The 24756-nt window shown below is 37.8% G+C and overlaps 1 protein-coding gene across 1 annotated transcript in view; it reads left to right on the forward strand.

Annotated features, from left to right (window-relative positions):
- Positions 1 to 7171: 7171 nt before the first annotated feature.
- CD247 (CD247 molecule) overlaps positions 7172 to 24756 on the forward strand; it is a 37550-nt gene continuing 19965 nt past the window's right edge. The window contains exon 1 of the mRNA XM_081951608.1: positions 7172 to 7525. Coding sequence (XP_081807734.1) covers positions 7468 to 7525 — 58 coding nt within the window. The 5' untranslated portion in view covers positions 7172 to 7467. The remainder of the gene's footprint in view (positions 7526 to 24756) is intronic.

A 24756-nucleotide genomic window follows, 5' to 3' on the forward strand; every position in this document is an offset into this window, starting at 1 on the left:
ATAGTAAAACAATAAAACAAGTAGAAAAACAGCTATAAATAACTGAAAAACTATATATTACTATACTGAGGAAGGAATCTCCATGAACACCAAGGAATATTGCGTTAACGCTAAATAGGCAAACAAGTCACTCTACCTCAGAGTCTGTGAGAAAATCACATTTTTTTAGGTTTCCTGAAAAATGGCTGAATAAGGACAGTCTAGACCTCAGAGGAGATGCTATTCCAAGATCAGGAATGGACTGAAAGTATTTTCAAGTGTCAGACCTTCAAGGTACCCCAGCTCAAAAATAGAAATGTTAGCATTCAATGAATATGGGCTATAATAACAGGTTCTTAAAAACCTATCAGCACTTCCCCCTTTTTTATCCTCTACCAAAGAGAATTAAGGTGCAACAATCTTGAGTTTCTTTCTCTTGTTTTCCTGTTTTCCCAAGCTAAGCACATATTTTCTTAACAGTTGCGGTCAATTTTCTTCAAAGCTGTCTATCTACTTCCACTACACTGAGGTCTCTTAGATTAACAATTTTAATGAAAGGACCCCCATCACACCGGTTGTACTAGAATTAATAGAAAAGGCAGATGTAATAGCATTGAGGCAGTTCCACAAATAACCAGACCCTGAAACATGAAGAGTTTTCTGTATGATTACCCATACCCGTGAATTTCATCTGAAAGCTAACAGGCAACCATTCAGCTTTCAGATGAAATTCAAAGGTATGGGTAGTCTTATATAAACATAAACTTTTTTGAGTGTTGATTCTGTCATGTTAGTCTGAACTAACTGGTCCTCAGATACATAAAAGGATGTGTTCCATATGGGCCCCATTAATTTGTATTCATTTATTTCTGGAATTCTTATGCCACCCGTCTCAGTGATACAGTGACTCTGGGTGGCTTATAATAGGATAAAAAGTAAAAAAAAAAAGTTCTACCAGATAATTAAAATTAGAGGAATTAAATAGAAAAGCTAAAAACCAAGATGACGGGCAGTCTGGGGTTAGGGATCTTCTTTGCTCAATCAGCCACCCAATGTACCAAGCCCCTTTTGAGGCCCCAGGCCAAATAGCAGAGCCGAGTTTTCAAATTTTTCTGGAAGACCAGGAGTATGGAAGATGGACCGCGCCTCCAATGGGAGAATATTCCAGAAGGAGGAGCAAATAAATTTTGCCGCCGTCATATATGTAAAGAAAAGTTGAGGGAAATTCTTATTCAGAAGTGTGGTTTCTCTGAGAAATGAAGATTGCGTTTGTTTGAGAGCACCTTGCTACAAGAAAAAGAAAATGAAACAGTCTTGCATTTGTACGTTTATTAGCAACTTGATTTGACAAAAGTAATAAACGAAACTTTTTATTATACCATCCCATCCCACACACTCCTTTCTCGGGTTTATATGCCATACATGAAATAAGACTGTGATCCACAAAACCAAACCCATCAAATTGACTTTTCTTCAGTACCACAAGACTCTGCTATTTTTGTTCACAAATACTAAGCTAGAGCAACTACCACTCAGGAAAAACTAAAGTAGATGGCTAACCAGTGGCTTATTTGTTTGTTGTTTTGTCAGGAGTGGATCTTATGAAATACAGAGATATAGTGTCAGGTCTCTTCCATGAAAAAAAAATGCTACAAGGTGGGAGTGAGATAATCCCTTTACAAAGCAATAGTTAATATCTCTGGCAGCAAATGTGGAATTTCTAGGAGATTAGTGCATTGAACCTAATAAGAATTGAATGAAACTTTCTGTAAAGGGAAACCTACACAGGTAAATAGGGAGGCAGGTTTGGCTGGGACTTCTCAATTGAAATCCTGATTTGGGTAATCAAAAGTTTTATTTTTATGTATAACCTGTTAGTCCTTGAGAGATTGATAAGAGGAACTATAAGTGTTAGTTTTGTTTCCGCTCCTTGGGACTTAAAAAATAATTTTGGCTACATACAATCCAGGTTCTACTGGAGTCTTTGTGGATTTGTTCTCTCCCTCTACTAATTTTTATACCTGTTTTCTTCCTCTTCTCAGATGACAAAGGCCTTCATATTGTCTTCCATTAATATCAAGTAGCCTGAGAAAATCTGCTGCAAAGGCCATTGGTTAATTCCTAATTGCAGTTTATGAGTGTTGATTCTGGATTCATTGTCTGGGGCAACAACCCCAGACAATGGAGTTATTTATAACCGTAACTTGGTTCTGACAAAGACTTGGTTTTTTAGCAGTCATGTACTTCCTGTAAAGTCTTTAAACTTGTGATTGCCGTTAACCCAAACAAGCACACCTCACAAGACTTGAAATGCAAACAAGTTCTCTCAAAATTGCAATACATTGTATTTATATTAATAAAGTTTATTCTAATTTAGATATGCCATAAAATTAAAATACAGACTTTATGTAGAGAGAAGATTTTATAACCAACACAAATCCATGTATTTATTTCTAATCTAGGAATGGTTTCCAAATTAATTTACATTCTCTGTCAGATGTAGCCTTGAGACACAATTCTAGATAGCAAAATAGATCTCCATAACTCAGTATATTTTGTGGGAAATATACATGGTTTCATAAAGTTTAATAAAAATATCATACGTTGATTTGTGATTTCAACTTTTAAGATTAGTTTTATTCACATATGAATCATTTTTCAAAATTTTTGAGATTTACAATATTATTACATTTTAAGAAAGAATGAGCCAACCCGATCACTTCCTTTATAACAATTTTTTGAAGATAAACTATCTAATTTAGCAATCAGAAGTGGGATAATATACTAATGAAAAAATATCAATTGTCTCTAAATATAATATTTGATATAAATTTAATATTCTTCTTGCATTGATATTCCCATTGCTACCTATCTATTATTGCATCTAAATTCTGCATCTATTTAATTATACAGTTTTTGACTTATATAGTATTTAGATGAATGCTTTGATTTGTGTTTTGCATGTTGTTTATTCTTTGTTAAAGAGAAAAGAAAATATACTTTTTTCCCCCTGTATTAGGTTTTTCTTTTCAAGCATATAATCCATGGTATGAACTTTAGCTACTATGCTTTGAAATAAATGGACTAAGCACAGGACTTGGATTAGGGTGAATGGAGCCCCTTCACTGGATGTCTTTCTTTTGAGTGGCCAGATGTTACTTTTTAATGTATTTTGTTTTGTGTTTTTATCTTGGTTTTCTGGTATATTTTCTGAACCACCCAGAATTGGTTTGGGTGGTGCCTAATACAAATAAAATACCATATTTTTCAGAGTATAAGACGCACTTTAGTTTTTGGGGAGGAAAATAGGGAAAAAAATCTGCCTACCAGGTATTCATCTGGCTAGTGTCCTTAGTATGGTCAGCTTCAGCACATAAGTTTGCTGGTTTTGAGCGTGTGTGCGCGTGCGCGTGCACTTTTTATCCCCTGGTTGGGGATAAAAAACAGCTTCTAAAGCACAGCTGATTGTCGGAGAGAGAAGCAATGAGAAAATCAGGCAAAGCATGGAAGGTCTCTTCACTCATTAGCACCTCATTAGGGCTGAAAAAAGCTTCAAAAAAGCTACAGAGTATAAGACACACCCAAATTTTTATCCTCTTTTAGGGGGAAAAATGTATCTTATACTCTGAAAGATACGGTAATAAATAGAACAATTTATGTCCTGCAACAATACTGTATATTTAACACCAGCAAACAATTTCTGCCTATCCCAGGTCCTTGGGAAGGATTAGATAGGTGGACAAAAGTGCCAAATTCAGTTTAAACATCTGGCTGACTGAAACCTATCATAATAATCTCTTCTTAGGTTTAGAGTTTTTAATTAAACCAAAACTTTAACATCCTAATCTTAATACACACAAACTTTAATTCCCCCCCCCCCAATTTTTTTTTAACATATAGATAATAAGCATTTAATTTCAATCTGGTGTAGTACTATTGAAGTGTGGATGGAAACTGAAATGTGCTCCATTTGTTCCTCTGATGCTGGAAGTTTCTTTATGCATGTGTTGGTCTATGCCAACCATGCGATTCACCTCACTCACTATCTCCCTGGCAATGGGACGGCGCTTGCCTGCGCTCCACCAGCTTGGGCACGACCGGAGAAGTTTCCTCAGTGGAGCTCCTGAAAGGGATGCAGGCTGCCACCGCTCCACTGAAGACATTTCTGAGAAGAGAAACTTCTCTGGTCGCGCCCAAGCTGGTGGGAGCACTGGCAAGCGCCGTCCCGTGACAGGGGCAGGGCAAGAACTTACTTCCGGGTTCATTGACCAACGAGATCGCGCGATCCGGTGCACTCCGGCAGAAACCCACCACTGGTCTATGAGGATGGGCAAACATATATACTAAATTAATATATTTTATACTAATAGAAAAACTCAGAAGTGTTTTTATTTTTAGAAAAATAGTTATTGGTTTAGTCACCTTTTAATGTTGCTCTACCAAATGTTGATTAAGTACAATTTCAAATGACTATAGTAATACCTTTCCTCTTTTCCTTCAACCATGTTCCACAATTAACAACTGCATAAAACATACAGGTAGTATTGCAGTCCTGTAAATAATCAGCTATTTTCCAAATCTGGTCCATTCTGAATGTGAGTAACAACATCCATAATTACCCGCCATAATACGATCTAGCTAGATCTGTAAAAGTATGAAATTCCAAACAGAGAGAGAAGCTTACATAGTAATTAAGAGAATAAGAGAGAACGGAATCAGAACAAAGAAAACTTGGTCCTAGGTATCTGCTCTCTGGAAAGAATAGGTAGAAGCAGGCCACCCAGAAACTTTTCTGTAGAAAGGGGAAGGAAGAAATTTTACAGCTTAGATCCACACCTCTCCAAGCTCTTAGTCGGAATTGTCCCACAGGTTACAATGTTTTATTTCAAAGGGTGTTTACTGGTTAAATGTTACAATATGCTTCGATTTTTTATATCTATCTATTTATATCTATCAATATTATCTCTAGATTTTGTGTTCTTTGCACTTGTTCAAAAAATTGTGCATTTTGGCTTTATGCAACTTGGGAGAAAATCAGAAGGCTGAGCCCAGCTTCTATAGCCTTCACACCTTCCAAAGCTGAATTCTGCATGGGGCTTGGTCATCGTGGCTTTAGGAAAGACTAACCAGGGCCTTGCCTGAGCCTCCCATTCTTAAAGGAACTCCCGTTTTAGTAAAAATATCAATTTATGATAAACCATTTTTTGATCTCTTCCCTTTTGCTAGGAGTCAGTTGCAACAATAGGCTTACATGATCATCCTAGTGTTTTTCCTGCACAAGCCAAGTTCGCTTTTTGGATCAACAAGTGCCATCTTGTGTAATCAAATGCAACCTCCACGTCTAAGTGGAAGTTTTTCATGGCTGTGTTTATTGTCTCTTGTCAGTTTTGCTTCTGCCTTTCACATCTATATTATATATACTTGCGATGTGGGCAATGGAGTGGGATGCTGCTCATAGAATATTGCTGTACCACTGTAGGCATTTCTTCCGCATTTTCTCTGATAATGGAATGGTGGTCATTTGCTTCCAGAGTGTATCATTGATGACATGGTCACCTAATGACCAACCAACTATGTGCATGGCATATAATGCTCAATGCATTGGTGATTGGCCAGTACTCAGCATTATATAGCGCTGCTGGGTGCACTGTTGTCTCCTACACCTTGGATTTTAGACAGATTGGCATGTGTTGATCACATAGCATACTAGTGATCTCCTTCCACCGCAACCATGCTTTGTTCACTCTTGATGCTCCCATCACTTTGCAGACGGGATCCTAGGTAATGGAAGGAGTTGGTCTTCACTAGATTGTCATTGCTGACTTGTATGGTGGTGGTGTTTGGGCTGGTCTCTAACTATTCCGTCTTTTTGACGTTGAGGTGAAGGGTAAATTGGCAAAGGCAATTGTTCCATAGTTAAGATAATATCCATAACAATGTTGAAGCTTGATGAACATCAACTTTCACAGGAAAGCTTTCAGAAAGACGGACAGTGCATTTCATGTGACAGCTGGTATTTGCATGCAGCATCTGGACCCCTGTTATGAGTTACTTGGGCACCGTGGTCACGTAATGCATACCAAATTAGCTGATGCAGAACATGGTCAAAGGCCTTTTCAAGATCGAGGGAAGCCAAATGAAAATGTTTCCCTTTTTTCTTAGTATTTCTCTATACGCATGAGAACTGCCAAGATGGGGTCAGTAGTACCAGAGGCTTTGACAAAGCCATGTTGATTGGTACCGATTTTTATGATGTCATGTAAACGCTGGTTGATGAGCCACTGTGTTTTGTAGGCACAATTTTCAATAGTTTCGGCAATCTGCTGGATCACCTTTATTCCATAAGAGTGTTACTGTGATGCTCATCGCCCAGTTAGTAGGCATGTGGCCAGAGTTCACTATGACATCAATGAAATTTGTTAGCAAATAGGGACATGGTGGCTCAGTGGCTAAGGCACTAAGCTTCTCAATCAGAAAGCTCAGCACTTCGAATCCCTAGCACCGCGTAATGGAGTCAGCTCTCGTTATTTGTCCCAGCTTCTGCCAACCTAGCAGTTTGAAAGCATGTAAAAATGCAAGTAGAAAAATAGGAACCACTTTTGGTGGGAAGGTAACAGTGTTCCATGTGCCTTCTGTGTTTAGTCATGCTGTCCACATGACTACAGAGACATCTTTGGACAGCGCTGGCTCTTCGGCTTTGAAACAGAGATGAGCACCGCCCCCTAGAGTCAGGAACGACTAGCACATATGTGCGAGGGGAACCTTTACCTTTGGCTAACAATAGGCTTATATGATAACATTTAATATAGCCTATTTTATAGGTAAATTATCAATCCCCACCCCCAATATCCAGGTGGCAACAAGTGAAAACAAAAGAGCAGCCAGACAATCACCAGCAACAAAGTGCTTTAGATAACTGTATTAATATTTCTGGTACACATACAATTGAAAAAATCGTTCCTGACATACAAGAATCCAAAGATTGGGGGTGGGGGGGCTGAACAGGCCCACACTGCCACTTTCAATCAGGGCATGGGGAGATGTGCTCCAAGATATCCTGTAGGAAGAAAATGTGGCAAAGGAAATCTTGGAGTCTGGCTAGGGCTATTGGCTGGAATCAAAGTGACAGATAGCTACCATGGGTGAAGTTAAGGCAGACATTTTGCACTGAAATTTGGAGATTGCATAAAACACCATTTTGCTGGAGTTCAATCTGCTGCAAACTTTAACAATCATTGATCATTCCAGATATACATGTTTGTAGCCCTTTTTAATTGAATTTTCTGATGGTAGAGCAAAAGAGTATGTATTTTAACTTTATTGCCAGTAGGTGGTTTCTGAAAGATCTCAGTGGGCTTTGTACTTCCTGTGAAGGCAGGCAGAAGAACAAAGCCTTTTTTCTTGTCTTTTCCTTGTCCTGCTATCTGTTCAATTGTGGTCTCCAGCCTTCTTCTTCATCCCCAACTGGCTTACAACCTTGGGGGGGAAATGAAGCTGAAAGGAATACTTATCAATGCCATCCTTCAGGCTCGGCTCCCAGTTGCAGGTAAGACAGGCTTTTCATATTCTAAGAAACTATTCTAAAAATTTATCTTCCCCGAAATGGAGGAAAGCGCAAGCTTCTCTTGCATGTCATATTCTCCTTGTACCAGGAAGGAAAGCTCTGTGTAAACTTTCAGTTACGTCTCCTTGTTAAAAATCAGCTACACATTTTGTTCAAATTCCATCACCTTGGATCAGTGTTTTTCATAAAGCTTTATCACCTAATGAAGAGAAGAGCTAGGCTGGCAGATGGATTAAAAAAAATTTTTTTTTTTAATGTCCTATGGTTTTGGCCCGGAAGCCATGTGAGTTGCTTCTATTTGCAAGCAATGTTGGACTAAAAAGGGTATCTTTTGGCATTGCTGTCCACCTACTAATAGTGCACTGCTCCAGCAGAATTTTCCAGTAGTGTTATTCATGAGGGATAGACTACCCACAGTCTGTCAATGGGAATTGTCACTGTCATGTCTTATATTTGATCAGGGAAATGTCACGTTGTGACTTATATGGCCTTACTGTTACTCAAAAGATGCACCTCTCACTTCTTAGAAATTAGCTGATTATGATGGTGTTGTCTCAGGCATATAACGTATTAATCAATGTAGTACTTGGAGGTTTACAAAAAATAGAACATACTTATATTAGGGATGAATAAAAAGAATGAACAAATAATATTTTGCAGATTTAGACTAAATATTATATAGACTTATAAGTACTGAACATAGTGAGAATAACTTTGGAAAAATAAATAAATCTCATTTTTTAAACACTACGTACTTCTGTGATGCAACATTTTAAACCCTTAGCATTTCTATGGTTGAAATCCAATGAACACATCTTGAATAATCTCAGTGGACATGATGGATTTTTTTGAATAAATATTCCTAGAATTATGCTGCAAATTTTAGAAAGTTGTTAAATTACATAAAAGATCATAGATGTATTAATTTGTTTTAAAAATAAGTCAGAAAATCTTATTTAAATTTCATTTGCAGACTATTAAGTTTTAACTATTCATCTTCTTTATAAGAGAGCTGGATAACATTTAAAACAAACAGAAGTTAAAAGGGTCAAATTTTATTCTTTTCATGAGCAACATTATAAAGAAGATACATGCAAACAACTTACGTTCTGTATTAGTATGTCCTGAAAGCAAAGAAAACAAAATGCAGCTTTGAGCCTTCTGGATCCCATCACATGCAAACCTTTCATGGAAACATGTTAACTTTTTACCTATTCTAAGAAAGATTACTATTGTATGTGTACATGTCGAATGGTATCATTGCAAATGGTAAAATGCTCATTTTACATGGCAATACAGTATGTACAAAACAAATGCACATTCTCTCTCTCTCTCTCTCTCTCTCTCCCCCTCCCTCCCTCCCTCCCTCTCCCTCTCCCTCTCCCTCTCTCGAAAACTATTGCGCCTTAAAGGATAGGCTTTGGATACATCTACCTGGCACAGTTTTGTTCACAATCAGCACATAGGTTTTCAAATACATTGGCCCTCTAAGCATCAAAGCAATATCATATGCAAATCTTTTGGAAAGAAAATATAAAATGTTTGACTTCAAAGATGTGTTCTGCTGAAATACACCTTCAGTCTACAGTGATATAGCTGCAGAGAGAAGAATATAAACATAGTGTTGTGTGATAAACTTTAGTTCAGATGGTGTCTTTCAACTTTGCCAAGTCTTCTCATTGATAACCAACGGTTAAGCAAAAGTAATATATATCACTTATTAAAATTGATCTTAATATATAATAATTGACTATTTAATTGCTAAATATATTTTTTATGGAAGTAGTTCCTGATCATAAGAAAAAATAAGCTTTGTAAACAATACAGTGTTGACATAGCTGCTTGTATAAGTGTTGTATGCTACATGTAACCATGTAATTCACTAATAATGTGTGAACACAATAATGTTCCTTAGTTAAAAAAAAAACCCTATAATTGCAAGGATGTGTAGTATTTTTCAGCATAAAATCATATTTATTACATTAATCTAGAAACAATCTTTGTGGAATATTGAGCGTATTAGATATATGCATAACTAATTACTTTTATTTCAGAAAGATACTAGTTGCCGTTCGTAGGCCGGCTGTACTGGGTTTTCTACATTTTCATAAAATGTTGACGGTCTTGTATGTGGTGTAAATATAGTTGATAGGACTAGCCATACTATTAGAACAAAATGGCTATTTCAAACAGCTGATTTTGGATACCATAAAAAGCAGGAAATTATTGATTATGGTGTTGTATTTTTATTGACAAGGACGACGAGTAACATTTATGTGATTTTGCTTTTTGAAATGCCAAAATAATTTGACATTCTTTAGGTACTTTGAGGTGTGTGTGTGTGTGTGTGTGTGTGAGAGAGAGAGAGAGAGAGAGAGAGAGAGAGAGATTCACAGATACACAGATAGAGATTATTATTCAAAAGGTTTGGGATTAATTTAATAATTTATTATGTATCTGAGCTTGAATGTCCTGTCTGGTGAAGTCTCCTCTTTTCTGCACTGTATTGTCATTTCTGCAGATCAGGATTAACACCTTTGTGTGCTCTCCTCTGCTACCAGGATCTTTGTGTGACTTGACTGCAGTAGAGGAAGAGAGGGAATTTTGAATGGCCCTCCTAGCCCTACTTTTAGTAGCTCTCTTAACCTACCTGTAGATGTTCTGTTTTATATACAATATATGATTGCCTGTTACCACCAGTGTTCTATTTAAACTTTTATTTCGAGAACAAAAGTGGAGAAAATACTGAAGGGTGTTTTGATTTTTTGAATTAATTTTAAACCATTCAGGCAATTCCTACCTAATATTTATTCCAGATGTAAGCTACCATATCCTCTTTTGCACATGAACATGTGAAAGTGGCTGCTTTTGTAAATGATACCGTAGATTTAAATTTTATAAAACTGATCCATGCCACACAAGAAGATCAATTAAGTTTAGGTATCTGTTGAAAATCTCATAATTTTATTTTTCTTTGAGAAAAGTGATCCTTCAGTTGTGTTTCTTGCTTAGATCTGAATGAATGCCGGAAAAAGATAACACAAAAATAAGCCCAATTAAACTTCATAAGGATTGCAGTTTAGTGTACATTTCTTATATACAAATGTCTCACAAGTAAAGCAATAGTTTCTGAATTCGTTAGTGCCTCAGAAAAAAATGGAAAAACAATGGGCTTTTATTTTCAATTATCAATGTGATCTACTATGGATTCTTCTCTGCTCAAATATGTACTTAGAAATGAAACATTCTTTGCATTTTGTTGACTTTATTCAGTCCTGAAAATTAGCCAATTAAAAATAATTGTCTTAAATTCTAAGGATTATAAGATATAGAATCTATTTCTCTTTAAATATTCATTGTATGACCTAAATTTCTACCTCATTTAAAATCTTCTTTGAACTTAAAATAACAGAATACATGCCATGAGGAAATACATGCCAAGAGGAAAATTAAATGCCCAACAATTATGAATTAAGTCTATAGATTTCTCAAAAGCTAAAATGAACCAAAGAAAGTAATATCTTTAATGTTTTAAGCCTCTGTTTCTCTAACTTTCTTTCCATGTAATATTTAGATTGATTTTAGTTTTCTGTATTTAAAAGCATTTTTGACAAGTTTCTAAATAGAGACTGGATTTACACACGTCTATTTTACTGCTGATTTTGAAATGGGAGTTTATTTGAATTTTAGCAACAGCACTTGAATGTTTGTGAATGTACAGCCTTCTCCAACCTAATACCTTTTAGTTGTGTTTGGATTTGTAGAATTTTAAGTCTTAGCTGGCATAGTGTGATTATTATTAGCTCCGCATTCTTGAATGTTTGTCCAGTTATTACATTGGTGATTTACATCCCAGAAAAGCAGAGCTTATTATGGCAAAGGGCACCATGAATTTTACATTAGGCTGAATCATGTTGACCAACACTTTCTATGTTACAGGATGGATTTGGTTTGAAGAAACAATCAAACAATAGTTAAGTGCAATCAGTTAGGAGAAATAAGTCTCCTTAAAGGGAGATTGCTGTTTATTATTGTAATATAACAATAATTATTTTTAAGTAACACAAATATGAGTACATAATTGTGCTGATCTTACGACTTCTGACATTTTAAAACATTATAGAGAATTCTGATTAATTTTTTCCCCCAAACCTATTATTTTGCTTTGCAATTTAGAATATAAGGTAGCTATTATATTAGGTATTAGTATTGTCATAAAAAGTTTTTTTATTCAAAATTCTTCTTTCTTTGTGGCATTCCATAGAATACTACACTACTTTATATTACATCAAACTCGAGGTCCAATCATTTTGATATAAGAAACAACTCACCTCCTTGAAGTGTTTAAGAAAATCTTACAATTTTCAGTAGTTTATCTGTAATGATTGTAAAAGCATCCCAGTTTTAAAAGGTAAATAGATAATGCACACGGATACTGTAAAATTCTTATGGCATGTTATCTTACTATAGTTAGTCTCATTTAATGACACAGAGACCATTTGCAATCAGTGGTGATGAAAAAGTAACTTTACGACCAATACCTCTATTTATTACCTTTGTAATTATGTGTCAGTTAGAATGCATTGTCTTGATCCATTTTTCTCTCCCCACACCAGACAGAGAGATTGCCTAAATCAGCAAGCTCTTTCTGAGCAGCTATTCTCCACTGTGTAATGCATTCCCAAAAAGTGCTAACTGCAAATTAACAAATTCAGCTCTCTAATCTTAATTACAGCAGTAGATTATGAGACTGTGCTGTCAGATGATGCCTGAAATTGACAAGACTTTAATAAGATTCACCCTCAAGGTTTTCTTTTGCCTTTTAAGCAGCTGGTGGCTCATAGTCATCCGTGTCCTAGGGTTAGCACTTTTTTTTTTGATATGTGTTCTCTATTCTGCGCCTGCTTACTCTCTTGTAATCCCTTCCTTTTAGACTTTTTTTCTTAAGAGATATGGGAGGCCAGACTGATAGGCATAGTTCAAATGTTGTACAGGTAGTCCTCGACTTACATCAGTTCATTTAGTGACCGTTCAAAGTTACAACAGCACTGACAAAAGTGACTTATGACCATTTTTCACAGTTACGACCTTTGCAGCATTCCCGTGATTACATAATCAAAATTCAGATGCTTGGCAACTGGTTCCAATATACGATGGCTGCAGTGTCCTGGGATCACCTGATCCCCTTTTGCAACCTTCCGACAAGCAAAGTCAATGGGGAAGCCAGATTCACTTACCAACCAAGTTACTAACTTATCAACTGCAGTGATTCACTTAACAACTGTGGCAAGAAGGTCATAAAGTGGGGCCCAACTCACTTAGCAAATGTCTTAACAACAGAAATTGTGGTTGTAATTCAAGGACTACCTGGATACATGATTCAATTTAGGTTTACCATGTTGTATAACATCATGGTTTAGTATGATCTATGAACCATCTATAATATTCTCTTTATTGATCGGAGGGTTAAAATGGGCAAGAATGGAGTTATGGCATCTATTTGTAATAAATGAAAATTAAATCTGGGCTTTGTTTTTCCTATTTTAAAAACGTGATTAATAGCATAATTATACTCTGGTCAACCGTAACGGAGATGGCAATAATCTCTAGTTTTAATTTTGTTATTGAACTATAATTCTCAACCACCTTCCTCATTTTGAGGGCTGTAGGTTTTTCAGCACTGGGGTAAAACATGCTACCTTTATAACTGAGGAATTGGGGTTATTTATACATTCGTGGTTGCATTCATAGTTCTTTAAAGATGAGAAATTTCTAAATTGCTTGATATTTTTCATGTATAGCAAAACCACAGTTTTGATAGACGAGATCCCTTCATCAGATCTATATATAATACAAGAAATTAAACATGATGATAAAAGCTATGTGTAACATTTCTTGTAATATTCATTATAGTAAGCATTTTAGAGAAAAAACTGCTAAATATTAATATTAATTTCAATTTATTTTTGCTTTCTTTTCAAATGAAGCTAAATTACTTACATCTAATCACTATTTGATTCAAATCCTTTGAAAATAAAATATATGAAGAAAAGGATATTTAATGGATATGTTAATGAATAGAGAATTTTCAGTCATATTGTTATTCACCAACTTGACAGGGAAATGCGCCATTTACCTTTAGATATTATCTAAAACAGGGTGTCAAACTCGTGTTGCACGGTGTCATCCTGTGACCTATCACGTCTTTTTCCACTTTGCTAAACCAGGTGTGGGTGTGGCTGGTGTGTGATGCATTCGGCCGGCAGGCCGCAAGTTTGACAGTTCTGATTTAAAGTAATAAAATTTCATGCAAGAGATTATAAAAACTGAAAGGCAAATGTAATAAATATATGACTAAAGTATACTTTTTTTTCTTTTTGCAAAAAACTTTAATATAAGGCTGTAAAGCATGAATGCCCAATCTTTGGCTTGCCTGGGCTGCATTGAGTGAAGAGAAATTGTCTTGGACTGCATGTAAAATATATAAAATATATAATGTAGTTGATGTATAGGAATAACAAACTTCTTTTTAAAAAACTACCATGTTTTCCTGAAAATACAACATGTCCTGATAATAAGGCCATGCCACATTTTTCTGGTGGGCAAAAATATAAGTCCTCCCCCGCAAATAAGTCCCCTGGACAACCCGCCACCTCCGACCAGGCAGAGCGCCGCTCACCAACCTAGCGGTTTCCCGAAGTTGCCAAGCTGTGGGAACGGGGGTGGCAAAGGTGATTGCGTTGCTTGGTACCTTCGGGATACTGCTAGGTTGGTGAGCAGCACTGTGCCCAGCTGAAGAGGGGGTTGCCGGGTGGCTGCTCTCTTGCGAGCGGGCTTCCAAAGAGCCAGGCACAGCAGTCACCCGGCAAACCCTCTTTCCAGCCGGGCAGGAAGAGCTGGGCCAGGACATTGTGAGGCTGGGAGGCGCGCAGGTGGGAGCGGAACAGCCGCTCACACAACGCCCCTCTCCAGCCATGCAGAGTGCCATTCACAGGCATTTTGAAGGCGCCAAGCCAGGGGAGCAGGGCGGTGGCGAACAGGCACTCATGTGGCTTGGCGATACCCCTAAATCAGTGAATGATGCTGTGCCAGCTGGAAAGGGGGTTTGCTGGGTGGCTGCTCGTGAGCGTGGTTGCCTCATGGCTGTTGTGTTGCGCTGCTGCAACTGCGCAACACAGCCATTCGCCCATGAGGCTGTGTCCGGCTCTTTGGGAGCCCGCTCGCAAGAGAGCAGCTGCCCGGCAACCCCAAAACGATAAACCCCTCATAATAAGGCCCAAGCCATATTTTGTCTGTAAAAAGAAAATAAGACCCTGTCTTATTTTCGGGGAAACACGGTATTTATATTACGATCTTGTGGGGGCAGCATTATTAACTGTCTAAGACCTCATGTAGCCTGGTCTAAAGCATCACTTATAGAAGAGAAATATTCCTGCAAGATCAATTTGAATTTAACTAGTGGAGTTCCTTGGAAAGGTTACAAGTCTAATATTTTAAGGGCCTGATTTTTTACAGTAAGAAACCATGAAAATATATGTTGTAATAATTGTAGTAATTTCTCACACTATAAGGATTGTGAGAGAAATGAGTAATAAATGTCCAGCTAGCTGTTCCCTGCTTTCATCAAGCATTTAATCGGAATTGCATGAAAGAGACATTTATAGAAACTCTTTTTAGCATACATAATTTTGCTAAAATTATATATAATGGCAAAAAGTTGGCAAATGTATAGTGAAATGAAACCATGAACTAGACCATGGTTCCAATATTTGCTATTAAATTTCATTTTAAATACAGCAGAATTTTGCCCCTGAAATCGGTGTTTGGGGGTTTGAGCAGCCTCTGGAACAAAAAAATATGATTACATAATCATTCATTTATCAGTGTCTATAAGTGGTGTTTATTTTTTTTAATTCATGCAATATTTTCCCAAGCAGATTCCAGAGTTATTTAAGCAATAAAAATTGAAAAACTGTAAACAAAAAGTAATAAAATATATACAAGGAAATACATCAAAATTCTGCATGTTTTGAAAATGATGGAGAAATAGTCATTTGGAACTCAGAGGACAGTAGTGGGTTCTGGATCCGGTTGCAACTGGTACGGTGCAAGGGGGCTGGGCATCCACCACATGCATGCGCACAGTGCGTGCACAGCGCACACATGCGTACTTAACGCCCGTAATGCTCTGCGACGCTCCAGCTGTTCGGTGGAGTGTTGCACAGACGCCGTACGCTCTGTGCGTGTGCGTGGAGGCCCCGATCAGTTCAAATACCAGTGAGGATGGATGGGTGGGTGGGCCCTATGGAGCACCATACCAGAACGGTACCTGGTGCTCCCAGCAGGCACCGGTACGCCCATTCCGGGGCGTACCGGTCGTATCCCATCACTGTCACGGGAGTACAAGCACAGTAGCTTTTTAAAGCTGCCTTATCTCTTTTTATGCTTACTTATGAGCAATCCTTACTGTAACTACTGATAAATAAGTAGACATTGGGGCTTACTCTTAGGTAGGTAGTGGAAATAGAAATTCACAAGCTTGTATATTTCTTATAATTGGTTTCCACATGCCATCTATTTGTTGATGCAGTTCACATTTTTGTAATGATTTGTAATATGCTCACTAAGCAGTGAGAAAAAATAACCCAGGTCACATGCTGTTTTTACAATAAAAAGGTCAATTTTTTCCCTTCTCCTTTGCTTCATTCTTTGTTTACTGAGACTTCTGTATATGTGTCTTTGGCTACTTTCCTCAAGAGTCAGTGGAAAATATTTGTTTCTATAATAAACTCTATTATAGAAAATGGATGACAAATTGTATTGTCATTTCAACTGAAGCCACCCACACTTACCTAGTTAATCTAGGATTAGCCTGTTTATTATTTGATACCAGCTTTGTCCACTTAGGAGGTTGTTTTCTTAGTTTCATTTAATGATTATGTTAGAATTGAGGTGAGGTAGAGACTACCCATTGACAGAAGCGTCTGCTGGAAATCTTTTGAAAAGAGCAAAAATAATGGGAATTTTGCTCAGTAAACGGGAACTCTGTTAAGTGAAGGTTTTATTTAGATGAGTTAACATTTGCAATTATTACCTACATCCATCTCATCCTGGAGCTGTGTTACCTCTTTAACTGTTGTACATATATCCTTTTGCTTCAATTCCCATAAGGAGGTAGATGCCATCACCAAGTCTTTTTTTATTAATTTTGAAATGAGTGATGTTGTACTTTAAAATATCAAGTGCTGTAAAGAAAAATATAGTTAGTCAAAGCCGAATTCAAATAGAAATATGCTGTATGAACATTGTGTAGCTCTGTTCCAGCATAACAATAACATTTACATTTTCTCCCTAGCTTGGTACTATAATTATGAACTTTCAGTAGGGTAATAGGGTAATAAGTTCAATTGTGTCTGATTCTTGATGATTGCCTCGACAAGTCCTGGCAGTTTTCTTGGCAAGGTTTTTAAGAAGTGGTTTGCCACTGCCTCCTACCTAGGTTTCAGAGAAAGTGATTGGGTGAAGGTTGCCCATCTATTTTGCACGTAGTGCAGGACTAGAATTCACAGTCTTCTGGTTTTTAGCTTGAGATGCCTTAACCACTACACCAAGCTTGGTCTCAGTGTTTGTTTAAGATAATGTAATCACTGAATATTATTTTTTACAATATTTTTGCTGTTTAAGTTAAGCTGCCTATCTGTTAAAAGTATAATTCTCAGCTGTCCTATCCTTCTAACAGCTGTAACGTATTTTAAGAGGTATTGTGCTAATAAAAATATGTGGTGAAATTCTAATGCAACCACATCTTCAGGTTTAATGGAATGGAATACTTTCTTTGGCCAAGTGTGATTAGACACGTAAGGAATGTGTCTTCGCTGCAGAAGCTGTCAGTGTACATGCAAAGCAACAGAGTAATAATCATCATAATAACGATACTAATAAGAAGGGGTAGTAGAGAAGATGAGAAGGATAATAATAATACTACAGCCATATAACATGGGTGAATATACTTAGACATAAGACAGAACTCAGAGGATTAGGTGTTCAGCAGAATGATGGCATAAGGGAAATCTGTCTTTGATTTTCAGGTCATGGTAGTCTACAATATGCTAGAGCCATTATTTAATCGTCAAGAAAATCTCTATATGCTTGGGAAGTTGGGATGATGGATCATGATATTATATTCTGACTATTGGTCATTTGTTACTCTATATAACTACCACTCATAAAATGCACCGGGGGGGGGGCATTTCAAAGTAGTCTATATTATTTTATAACTCCATTAATTAATGTATGAGTCGAGGATGCTGTAATCTGTATATCAGATTCTATATTTAGCTGCTAAGTGCAACAGCTATTTGAATTCCATCCATGCAGACCTTCTGATATCCTGGCCTCCATGTGCTTTTTAAAGGGTAAAACTAACGTACTATTGTCAGAGAATGTATTGATGTTGATTTGACAACACCTTTGATTTGCCCTTGTTGATGTCAAGTCTGTCCTTTCCAAATGCAGATCTTTTTATTTGCAGATTTTGCTCTCTGATCTTGCACCTGCAACTGCAGATTGTCCCTCCAACTCTTTTTTGATACACACAATATCTCTCCTACCCGGAGCATAAATGCAACACCATCTGCGCAAAACTAAAAAGCATCAGTCACTGGAAGCATTTTTAACACTTTCTAGGAGGAATTCTGTCTGTCTTTTGAAAAGGTTGAATAAATCCTTTATGTCACATACATACCTTGAAGTATTTTGGCAAAACAAAGCCATCCTTTTGTCTGACAAATGTAATGGCGGCTATTAATGTACCAAATTGAAAATCTCAGTGGAATTAATGAGACATCTAAAAATTACGTACTGGTGGTGTACACAATGCACAAAATAATTGCAAAGGATCACATTAGGATAGGAACACATTTACTAAATAAAGCTGTTTTGTATGCTAGATAGAAATAAATAAATAAATAAATAAATATGCTAGAATTGTTCCAATTCAGAAATGTTTTTTCTATAGGTGTCTTGTATGTGGTGTAATACAGTACATTGTAAGTTGGGGCTCTTTCTTTCTCTGTTATTATTTGTTGCTTGTTGATTGTATGCTGCTTCCTGAGTCCTGCTAATTGAAAACGCTTACCCATTTTGTCATTGGCCCTTACGGCTATGTTGTTATTTTTAGAGCCAGTTGAATTTCATTTTTAAAAATATCTGACTACGGTTCAGTATTCAAACCATTGATTTGGGGATCTTTCTATATAAATCTTCTATGTATTTATGTTACTTCTTTTTATGCCTTTTTCTCCAATCGGTTCATTATTTAATACATTATATATTTAATTATTATTTATAATTCTAATTCATTAGAACAGAATAGAACAGAACAGAACAGAATAGAATAGAATTCTTTATTGGCCAAGTGTGATTGGACACACAAGGAATTTGTCCTTGGTGCATATGCTCTCAGTGTACATTGTAGCTTAACTGAGAGAGAATGACTAATCCAAAATCATCCAGCTGGCTTCCATGTCTAAGCCAAGAACTCAATTTCCTGATTTCTAGCACAGCAATTTTTCCATTGTATCAAACCGGCTCCGGATTACCATCTAAATCATTTATTGAGCCAGTTTTTCCTAAAAGATTATCTTGATTTTTTAAAAAAATTCTTACATCATTATCCTTTCCATTTAATTATTATACCAAGTTTCTTTGCCTTGCTTATTTAGATATACCAGAATTTTGTGTGCTTGCCTTTCATGCACCAAGACCAAAATTTCCTAGCATATTCCAGATGCTAGCTTACTCCCAATTTATCATTTCAACTGCTGTTCATTAGCATGACTTGTTTTACAGGTCTGTCACCAGAGTCTTGCAAGTCATGCTAGAGTCATTCAACTTCCACAGTATCTGCATGTACATGTACTTGAATAATGGTAATGTTGCTTGGATTCCTGTTAGATATCTACTTGTTATTACGATAATTTATTTGTTTGTTTTTAACATTTATACAGCCACCCATCTTTCATTCACTTTTGGGTAACTCTCAATCAAAAATTAAATATCTGAATATGAGCCGAATACCCAATTTTGGGAACTATAACAGAGTACGGGCTTTGACATCCTTTAAAAAAAAAATATAGGTACCGTATTTTTTGGAGTATAAGACACACCGGAGTATAAGACGCATCAAGGTTTTAAAGAGGTAAATTAAAAAAAAAGTTTTTGCCCTCTGCAGACCTCCAAGCCCTCTGCATACCTCATTGCTTGTAGAAATTGGGGCATGCAGAGAGTTTGAGAGGCCTGCAAAGTGGGGCTCGGCCCACCCAAAAACGAGCAAAAGTGGTCCATTTTTCACAAAAACTGGACCTTTTTTCAAAAAAAAGGGCATGCATAGCCTTTAGGATGCTTGTAGAGTGCTCCTGGGGACGGGGGGGAGCAAAAATGAGCAAAAAGCAGCCATTGTTCGCTTGTTTTTGCCCTCCCCAGCCCCCAGGAGCACTTTGCAGGCCTCCCAAACTCTCTGCACGTCAATTTCTGTGAAGGGGGCGGGGTTTCAGGAGGCCAAAAATGTTGTATTCAGTGTATAAGACACACCCAGATTTTCACCCTCTTTTTTTGGGGGGGGGAAGGTGCGTCTTATACTCCAAAAAATTTGGTACTTAATTTCTCTGATTTTTTTTGAATGTTATAGAAAGCCCGATCCTCCTGTATCTTATGACCCATTGACCCCAAAATGTCAATGCTGAATTTTGACATTTCTGCTGGGACAATATCAGGTTTGTCTTGATTCAGGTACTGGTAATATACATCTTTGCAGCACTGAGCTTCCTTTTTGCCTCTGACCACATCAGCAGATACTGTAGATATTCTTTCATTTTTAATCCAGCCACATCATAACCTCTAGCACGTCTCACATTTGCCCCTGCTCTTCGCTAGTAGCTTGTTGAACGCTGCTCATTTTCCAGTATGATTGTGTCATTGTTCTGGGTGTGAATGTCCATTTGGTTTTAATTGTAGAATATATTAGGGTGAGTTATAATTTATTTGTGGTATGGATCATATTTAGTATGATCCCTTATCTATAGTTGACTTTTCTGGCAGTGTATTTTTCTGATGGTGTAGCTCTTAGTGGCATTGAAATATGCAAATCCCCCTTCATTACTACAAAGTAATAATCCATGCTGGGCTCCTCTAGAGTTATAAAGCAGATTTGATACATATTGATATACTATATATATGGATGATATGGAGTAAAAAGAAAATACTGTTTTAACTTTGGGACAGGCTTAGGTGCAATGTAAATGTGAAAACCAACTTCTAGAATGGCTTCTCACATTGTGGGAAAATCTGGATACCGAGCATGATATCTAATATAGTTCATATGGGCCCATAGACATTCCTCCTGGTACTTCTCAGGTTTTATGACTCACCTGATGTTTTTTAAAAATTCTTTTATTTCTTTTTTTACATTAGCAAATTAGCAAGTTCCAATTTAAAGTGGTAGGGTGGTGGCTCACTGGCTAAGACGCTGAGCTAGTCGATCAGAAAGGACGGCACTTCAGCGGGTTGAATCCCTAGTGCTGCATAACGGAGTGAGCTCCCCTTACTTGTCCCAGCTTCTGCCAACCTAGCAGTTCGAAAGCATGTAAAAATGCAAGTAGGAAAATAGGGTCCGCCTTTGGTGGGAAGGTAACAGCGTTCCGTGCGCCTTCGGCATTTAGTCATGCTGCCCACATAACCACAGAGACGTCTTCGGACAGCACTGTCTCTTTGGCTTTGAAATGATGAGCACCGCCCCCTAAAGTCAGGAACGACTAGCACATATGTGCGAGGGGAACCTTTACCTTTAACTTAAAGTGGTAAGAATCTATAACCCAATTCTTAGGATGTTTGGCCCTTTAGTCATAAAAAAATGGAACCATAGATGTAGATAGAACTTGGAGTTTAGAAGAAGTGAGGAATCGCACCTACAAGTAGTCCTCAACTTACAACCACAGTTGAGTTCAGAAATTAATAACTTCATTATTAACTGAAATAGTGAAGTGAATTTGGTTCAATTTTATGAACTTGCCAAAGTTGTTAAGTGACTCTGGCTTTCTCATTGACTGCTGGTCAATAGGTTGCAAAAAGTGGTCACATGATCCTGGGATACTGCAACTGTTACCTCCAAGATGTAGGAGACCTTGACAATATAGCATAGTTTATTTTAATTGTAGTTTCTTGAAAAAGTGTAATAGTTGAACACAGGCACTAAGGCATAAGCAAGTTTTGGTGAGAGATCAAAGGCAGAATATATATTTGTTTCTAAAGCTTTCTTTATTATTAATCCTAATTACTTTTTCCTTTGCTGAGAGTCTTAATAAGATAGGGTAACCCAAATAAATGTTGGGAATATATTTTAATAAATTAGTTAGGCTTAGGGTAGGGTCAGGTTAAAGTAAAAAATATTGATCGATCTGATCATTTCAAGTTCTAAATTATATTTTGAATTGGTTCTTCTTCATAGAAATCAAGGCTTGGGTTTATAACCACAATTACTGGATTCACATAATGGTTAAGCCAAAACACAACATATTATGGCTTGATACAGTTTGTAAATATATCTAATGTGTATATATATCCTATTCTTCTTGATAAGAGCCCTCTAGTTCACCATTCCGGTGTTGATATATGTCCCTATTTTCAATGAGATGCATTTTCTCCTTATCAAAAAAGAAAACAATTAAGCCTTTAAGTTTATATACTCTTTTTTTGAAAGAATAAAAAGGAGGATAACATGAAAAGAAAAAAAAAGAAATAAATGTTGTCTGGGGAATCAATTAAGCTGAAAAAGAAAGGCAGGCAGAATACAATGAAAAGAGAAAAAATGGTAAAGAAGGGCCCATTAATAAATATGAAGAGCAGCATGTAAGGATCAGTTTAAGGGGAATAATTACTGAAAGAATATCATCATAAGGTTTCTTTCGGCATTGTTTCTTTCCTGCTAGCTATAATCCTTTAGGAACAAAAGTGTGAATGGAGATAGGTATCAGGCACAGCTTTAATTATGCCATTAAGGCAGTGAAAGCTAATTTTTTTGCCATAGAAAAACAAAAATGAAGTGCTGCTTTCCTGGGAATTGTTGCTAAAGTTCTGAAGAGCTTCCATACTTTACTGCCTGAAGGGACAAAAGAGCTTTCAATGATTGATATCTGAAGTAACTGGAAAGTTCAGTTTCTCCAGATAAATAGCTCAAGACAGCAATAATATCTCTGGTGCATATAAAGATACCAGATTAGAAGATTAGAATAAAATAAAATAGAATAGAATAACAGAGTTGGAAAGGACCTTGGAGGTCTTCTAGTCCAACCCTCTGCTCAGGCAGGAAACCCTATACCAGCGATGGCAAACCTTTTTTGGCTCGCGTGCCATAAGGGGGGGGAGCGCAGGGGGTTGTGCATGGGCGTGCCACACCCATAATGCAACGCACGAACCCCCCCCTCAGCGTGCATGCATGCATGAGAGGCGTTCCCCCCATTTTTTGCATGCTTTTTTGCCCTCCCCAGGATCCAGAGGCTTTATAGGAGCCTGGGGAGGGTGAAAACAGACTCCCCTGCCCCCTCCGGAGGCCTTCCGGTGGCTTCAGGGACCTTCAGGTGGCTTCCCTGAAGCCTCCGGAGGGCAAAAAACGACCCTACGAGTTGCTTGTAGGGTCGTTTTTAGTCCTCCAGAGGCTTCAGGGAAGCCCCCTGAAGGTCCCTGAAGTCTCCAGAGGCCTTAAACCAACCCTACGAGAAAACCGGAAGTCCGTTCTCGAACTTCCAGTTTGCTCCTAGGGCCGTTTTTTTCACTCCGGAGGCTTCAGGGAAACTCCTGAAGCTTCCGGAGGGCCTCCAGGGTGTGGAGGTTCTTTTAACCCTCCCCAGGCTCCTATAAAGTCTCTGGAGCCTGGGGAGGGTGAAAAATGGATTTAGAAAAGGCTGAACTCAACTGGCCAGCGCGCACATGTGTGCTGGCCACCTGACAGGGCAACGCCTTGCGTGCCCTGATAATGGCTCTGCATGCCACCTGTGGCACGCGTGCCATAGGTTCGCCATCCCAGCCCTATACCATTTCAGATAAATGTTTGTCCAATCTCTTCTTAAAAACTTCCAGTGTCACAACTTCTGGAGGCAAGCTGTTCCAATGATTAATTGTTCTGTCAGGAAAATGGTATGATTATATGTATTTATACATACATGTGCATTAGGGAGAGGGAGAAAAATGAATTATTTGTTCAATATTTACTGGAATCTAAAGAAAGTGGCAATTTCCTCCATTATCAATATGTCATCAAGGCTAGTAGTCCTCTAGGGTAATTTAGGTGGTCTACTTTAGCCCTAAAAGTCCAAGAACCAAAATGAACATAAATGAAAGATACAAATAATAAAATGAAACTTTGGGAAAGGTAGTTTTATGGTAATAATGTAGCTAAAAGGTTCTTCACATCTCCTCTGGACTCTGTCAGCACTTCCCCAAGGGATCTATGCCTCACAATCTGGAAATCCTAGGGTGTAGGGCCGTAATGGTGAACCTATGACATGTGTGCCAGAGGTGGTATGCAGATCCCTCTTGTGGACATGCGCAATGGTCAGCTGCTCTTCTGGGTTCTTTCGCGTGCATGTGCCCTGGATAGCTGGCCTGGCGCGCATACGCACAGGCCAGCTGCTCTCTTCCAGGTTCTAGCACGTGTATGCACACTGGCCAGCTGGTCTTCGCATGCATGCGTGCGCCAAAACCCAGAAGAGAGCAACTGTCCGGTGTGCATGCATACTGGACCAGCTGTCTGGCATGCATGCGTGCGATGAAACCTGGAAGAGCAGCTGGCTGCCACATGCATGTGCACGGCATGCTCTTGTTTCGGCACTAAAGGTTAACCATCACTGGTGTAGGGTATCATATGGTATAGCAAATGCAGCCTTGGGCTGTTATTCCTTCAACCTGTTCACACAGTCAGCTCATATTCATAGGTAAGTGTAATTTCCAAGTGTCACAGCCCCTTGAGGCAGAGCTGTGGCAACTGAGTGAGCAGCTGTATTGATTCTGGCATTGTTGTAGAATGTATTCCCGTAGAAGTTAGTAACTTGGTGATTTTGGTGTCCTTCCAATTCTTTATTTTTGATTTCCTTTGTCATGGGACTTTCCTCAGAGTTGTACAGAGTAAACGTTTATCCCACCCTAACAAAGGCAGAGCAGGA

This window comes from Natrix helvetica (assembly GCF_964273705.1).
Source record: "Natrix helvetica genome assembly, chromosome: 4".
Taxonomy (NCBI): domain Eukaryota; kingdom Metazoa; phylum Chordata; class Lepidosauria; order Squamata; family Natricidae; genus Natrix; species Natrix helvetica.